At 23.4% G+C, this 6,156-nt stretch overlaps 2 protein-coding genes across 2 annotated transcripts in view; one reads left to right on the plus strand and one right to left on the minus strand.

The window, feature by feature from the left end:
* Window positions 1-268: 268 nt before the first annotated feature.
* Window positions 269-1,232, minus strand: LOC100208569 (ELMO domain-containing protein 2). The gene has a single exon (XM_065807324.1). The coding sequence runs from the start codon at window positions 1,203-1,205 to the stop codon at window positions 312-314; it is 894 nt and encodes a 297-aa protein (XP_065663396.1). The 5' UTR covers window positions 1,206-1,232; the 3' UTR covers window positions 269-311.
* A 542-nt stretch (window positions 1,233-1,774) lies between these two features.
* LOC105844534 (uncharacterized) overlaps window positions 1,775-6,156 on the plus strand; it is a 5,711-nt gene continuing 1,329 nt past the window's right edge. The window contains exons 1-2 of the mRNA XM_065807327.1: window positions 1,775-1,857; window positions 6,108-6,156. The exon at window positions 6,108-6,156 is cut by the window's right edge and continues 1,329 nt beyond it. Of these exons, the coding sequence (XP_065663399.1) occupies window positions 6,116-6,156 (41 nt within the window). The 5' untranslated portion in view covers window positions 1,775-1,857; window positions 6,108-6,115. The remainder of the gene's footprint in view (window positions 1,858-6,107) is intronic.

The following is a 6,156-nucleotide window of genomic DNA, read 5'->3' on the forward strand; positions in this document are numbered from 1 at the left end:
TCAAAACTCGCCATGTATACAAAAATTGCAACTGCATTCATTTTATTTCAAAACATATGTGCTCAAGATATAAACCGTTTTGTTGATGTTATATATAAAACATATTAGAGTAAACTAGAAAAAGGAAAAAAAATAATGCAAGAAGTTGTAAATACTTCTGTTAAATTTTATGGGTCATTCCATGCTTTTACTTTCAAAAAAACTTCCCTTCTTTGGATGTATGCATATTAAATAATGGGTTTTTTTAACCCTTACAAAAAAAAAAAAAAAAAAGCAGATTTTTATTTTCAATCTGAAATGTAATACAATTGCTACCATTTCCCTGTATTTAGTCTCCTCTCAACCTCTATCATATAATCTTTTTTAATTTCACTAAATGACATAATATTTGGAGGCCGTCTCATTACCCAGTAATCAGAAAATTCTTCAAATATTTCAGTAAAAAACAACTGAAATGACTCAAGAGAATAATCAACTTCTTGTAAATTATAGATATATCCTTTTAACCTTCCACTTCGTAACAAATCAAAACATGTGCTTGTAAAGTTTATAGCCATAATTGCAAAGGAAAATCCATACTGTGGATGGTTTGATTGCCCATAAATCTTCATTCCAATTGTTTCCTTCTTTTCAAGAAGATAAATCATGTTCTTTAATCCTAAAATACCCATCCCTCGAAAATCTGTTGCTGGATTCGTACCTTGAAACCCAATTTCATTCCATCTTGAAGTATGCCTCTCCATCAGTTCATCATCTTTTTTTATTAAACACCAAAGTTTTTTAAGTGAATTTTCATGCTCGTCATTAGTTTCATCATATTGAATACTTCGTATTAAGTCTACTTCATTCAATAATGCATTATAGCTTATTATTTTGCACAATAAGTATGGCATGGATTTAACAAATGTCTCATTTTTTTCTGGAATTATACGCTTCACTCTCATTATTGTCTCCATTGCTGTTTTTGTTTTCATTTTATCAGAAACCAATATTTTTCGTATAGCATCATTTTTAGAACAATAAAGACTGTTTTCAACTTCGCAGCATTGCTTGTACCCATAAATTACTTCACCATTAAACTTCATTTCACATATTCTTTCCAATTCACATTTTCCAGTTATCAACCTTAATATAGATTTCACCAAAGAACGAGATGTAGGACCAAATTTAGAATAAATGTGTAAAATAGATAATATATAATCCATTGGTCTTGTAGCTGTAAAATATACAATACTAATATATATATATATATATATATATATATATATATATATATATATATATATATATATATATATATATATATATATATATATATATATATATATATATATATATATATATATATATATATATATATATATATATATATATATATATGTATGTATGTATTTCTGATTCTAAGTAAAAATAAATTTTATAACTTTGAAGTGTTTATTATTTACAAACTATCAAACTATTATAATATGTATAATACCAAATTGGTTAAACAATCATTATACAACAACTTTTTATTTTTTACATCTTTTAAATTGATTTTCTATAAACATTTTTATTTTTTCATTTGGAAATTTTTCATAATTTTTTAAAGGAAACTAGGAAATTCCTAAATTCAAATTGTTTTGATCATAGTTTTAAAATCAAGAGAATTTTAAAACTAGTTTCGATTGGATGTTGCTGGAAAAAACCAAAAACTTACTTGAAAAAATAACAACCAGTATTTACTAGTTAATCAGGTTTAAATTCTAAGAAGTAATTTAAAGTAAATTGATGCAAATGTATAAAAGTAAAAACATGAATTTGTTAGATTGACTACAAACAAAACGAAGTTGTTCTAAAATCTCATTGGATTTAAAGGTAATAAACTATTTTTATATTTCATTTAGTAATTAAAACAAAGTTCTTCAAATAATTCTTTAAATCCGTTATAAAAAACTAAATATTTTTAAAAGTTTATTTTATATTAACTAACTTCAATATTTATTTTGAAAGATCTTCTATTGACGCGTACTCGATGTTCGCATATTTCGCAAATAATTTAGCTATAAATATAGTTTTAGAAAACAGGGAATATATAATGCAAAAAAGCGAGTAGTTAACTACCACTACTTAATATTGTGGTTACACTTACTAAGTATTAGGTGTGTCGTACGAATTTCAAAAGTGTCAGATTTGATTAAATTAGGATTGAACTTTGATGTAATAATATATATACACATTTAAATATAAAAATCGATGATGACAGCGACAACTACGATGATGATGCTGCTGCTGATAATATGATAATAATAATAGTAAATAATAATAGTAATAACAACAATGATTTATGGGCCCTAATGAGAAGTTTTTTTTGAGGAAGGGGGGAAGGCATCGACCCACTAGCCGACACACAACACTGATATATTTGTATATATATATATATATATATATATATATATATATATATATATATATATATATATATATATACATATATATATATATATATATATATATATATATATATATATATACATATATATATATATATATATATATATATATATATATATATATATATATATATTTATATATATATATATTTATATATATATATATATATATATATATATATATATATATATATATATATATATATATATATATATATATATATGTATATATATATATAATAAATGTATATTAAAAATAGTTTATACGCAGAATAATAGATTTATAAATTCTATAAAATTCTATTCATACTTTATCGCATAACAAAGGCACAACTTCTAGAGATTATTATATAAAATGTTGTGAGTTGTAAGTAATAAAAGACGAGTTATTGACAACACGACCTCCACAACTTACGGAGAACTAACACCTAACAGCTAAACGCGGTTTATTCTTTCAATGCATTGGTCAATGAAATTGTAAAAATGAAGTATGGTTGACGCATAGCTAAAATGACTTTTAGTGTTTATTAAAAGAACAAAATTTTTGTTAAAAAACTTTTAGTTTTAATGAATATTGATCTAGTAGAAACCTTCTTTATTTTATTATTTAATTTTTTTCTATTCGCTTTGGTTTAAATTGACTCAATGTAGTAAGTGTTTTAATATAATTACTACTGATTTAATTACAAACTTGTTGTCCTCTATTAGTTATAAAAAGTTTGACGGCTTCAAATTTTAAGCTCGTTTATTGTTTTCATATTCAAACAATAATATTATTGTTTGAATATGTGCCAAAATAACTTGTGCTATGATTGGGAATGTAAGAGACGGTGTACATCGGATATTATTCTAACTGCATATTTTCGTTAAAAAGTTTTTTTAATGTTTTATTGGTGTTGCAACAAGCATTGCCAGCATAAATGAGGTATCGATATATTATGGAGAAATAGAAGTATTTAAAGCAAATTTCTTGAAATGAAAGGATTTTCTTTATAAAGTATGATAACATTTTTAAAAACTCTATTTTCAATAAAGTTAATGTGGATTTTTCCAAGTGATATATTTGTCAAAACGAACTGCTAAAAGTTTTGTTTTTTTATATTATGACTCATATGTATTGATGTACTTGTTATATCATTACGCATATGTATCAATAGGCATATGTATCATCACACATATGTATCAATTCTAGAAGAAAATTGACAAAACATAAATACAAACTGTTGGCAATAGTATAGAAATTTTAAGAATGACGAATCAAGTAAAAGGTCCGAATCCGACGGCAATGCTGACGGAAGTGAAAGTTGTTATGAAATGTATAATTTATCGATTATGAGGTGTTAATCACAAATAAAATAACTGTGCTGATAATAAATAAAATATTTAAAATTTTAAAAAGAATTTTAATTTAAAATGAAATTCAAAATTCGTAACAAGAAAGGTTAGGATTACTAGAATAGCTCTGGTTATGCTTTGTTAAAGAGATCACAAATAAAATAATTGTGCTGATAATAAATAAAATATTTAAAATTTTAAAAAGAATTTTAATTAAAAATAAAATTCAAAATTCGTAACAAAAAAGGTTAGGATTACTAAAATAGCTCTGGTTATGCTTAAGAGATAACTTAGCGTTGGAATTTATGCTGACGTAATTAAACCATGGAAGTATAAAACAGATGGAAGTTCAATCGCATTGAAATGGTTTGGAACTATGCATGTAACTTAGTGTCTCGCAAACAAAAAGAAAACGATATCAAGACTGTATTTAAACGCCAAATCTTTATAAAGATAAGGCATACGTTGACGCAAATAGGAAGGTTGTTAATAATTTACAAATACAGTTTTTTGATGATTTGCCAATAAGTATAAAATATTAATGGCGACAACAAAACGGCAATAACAATTTTTTCTTAAACTTTTTATTAAAGAGAGTACAACAAGCATGAATGGAATTATAATATACAACTAATGAAACTTTAAGCTTTTGTTATTTAGAAAGCAACTTTTTTGATTTTGTAAAAATTGTTTAAGTTGTCCTTTTCAATCAAATGTCGTGTTATGATTCGAAGCAAGAAAAAAAAGCTTGAACTAACATATGCTTTTAAAATAAAGTTTTTATTAGCTACCGAGTTTTAGTAAACATTTTGCTGAATGATTACAATTACTAATGGTTAAAACGATGTTGCGTAAACTTAAAATAGTTTTTTTAAAAATGCTTTGATAAAAATCATTTTAGTAATTTTTGTTGTTTTTTGTCCAGTAAAACTCCTTTTTTTTATTGGCGGTTACAAGCATACTACTGAAATGACAAGAAACTGCTTTGATGTTTGCCGCTTGATGAACTTCCATTTGTTTGTACTTCGATGAAATAAATTAGTACTAAAATGAAATTTATGATGCTATTATTTATGAAAATTATGATGCCTTTTTTTTTAGTCTGCCGAATAAAAGGACAAAAAAGGAAAACATAAAAAAAAGTCCGAGTTGAGTAACTTGGCGTAATATTTACGTTATGATAAGAAAGAAAAAAAAACGATATATAAAAAATAACGAAAATAACAAAAGTCGAAACTATTACTAGCTCCAAAAAGTAAAATAGTTTCGCTTTATACAGATGATTGCTGAAACATAAAAAAATTAATAACTTCGAAACCACACGCATCATATATAGCAAACAAATGCAGCATCAAAACAAGTTATTTCAGCCTTAAAAATAAAGTACCTACTCATTATCTACTCGTTGCCAAAAATCTACTCGTTAATTCGGATTTAAACTCGTTAATTCAATTTAGATTTAAACAATAAAAGTAATACAAAATAAATTAAATAATATAAAATTGACGAATAATTTTAACTTTTAAATGTAAAAATTAATTAACGCATGTTTATAAGTTATTTTGTTTAGTAGTTATATTAATAATTATATGATAAATATTATACAAGTTTTATTTTTAAATATTTGTTCAATTTAAACTGCCATATAGCTACTGAGTAATATTCACATTGAAAAAAAATTGACTTTATTTGTGATTTATAACTTCTTCTGATTTTAAAATGAACCGTTCGTAAGTTTTTACTCGATTAAACGATATTCTTTCAAACTTATGTTAATATATATATATATATATATATATATATATATATATATATATATATATATATATATATATATATATATATATATATATATATATATATATACATACATACATATATATTTGTGAGTGTGCAAGAAAACCATAAAAAACTCATCGTTTTATTTAAAAAGGATATTTTCAAAAAAATAAGGTATTATTTATTTCTAATATTTAACAATCTAATATATAGCAATATTTATAATAATTATAGCAATAATAATAAAAGTTTTATTGTTATAATTGTCATTATAAATATTATTATTACTGCTATTATTGTTGATTTATACCTAGATGAAAAAGAACTTAAATAACAATTCGAGAAAACTTGTTTAAAATCAACTGATTTCCATTTATTATTTTTCTGAAAAATAAATTTTAAACTATTATTTAAAAATGTTAAGCTTAAATCTGATTGATTTTATTATTACAAATAAATAAATTATAATATAGTTGGTGAACAAACGTTTGTTGTAAATTAATTTTATGTTAATGATATAAAATCTTTTATTTTTAACATTTATTATAATTCTACGATTAGAAATCATTATGGATAATATTATGGATAAAGCGAGTTTAAATGTTGTCTT

This window comes from Hydra vulgaris, chromosome 10 (assembly GCF_038396675.1).
Source record: "Hydra vulgaris chromosome 10, alternate assembly HydraT2T_AEP".
In the NCBI taxonomy this organism is placed as follows: Eukaryota; Metazoa; Cnidaria; class Hydrozoa; order Anthoathecata; family Hydridae; genus Hydra; species Hydra vulgaris.

What these genes read in the sequence shown, in the direction of transcription:
- LOC100208569 (XM_065807324.1), bottom strand. Translation starts at nt 1,205, where the DNA reads ATGGATTATATATTATCTATTTTACACATTTATTCTAAATTTGGTCCT.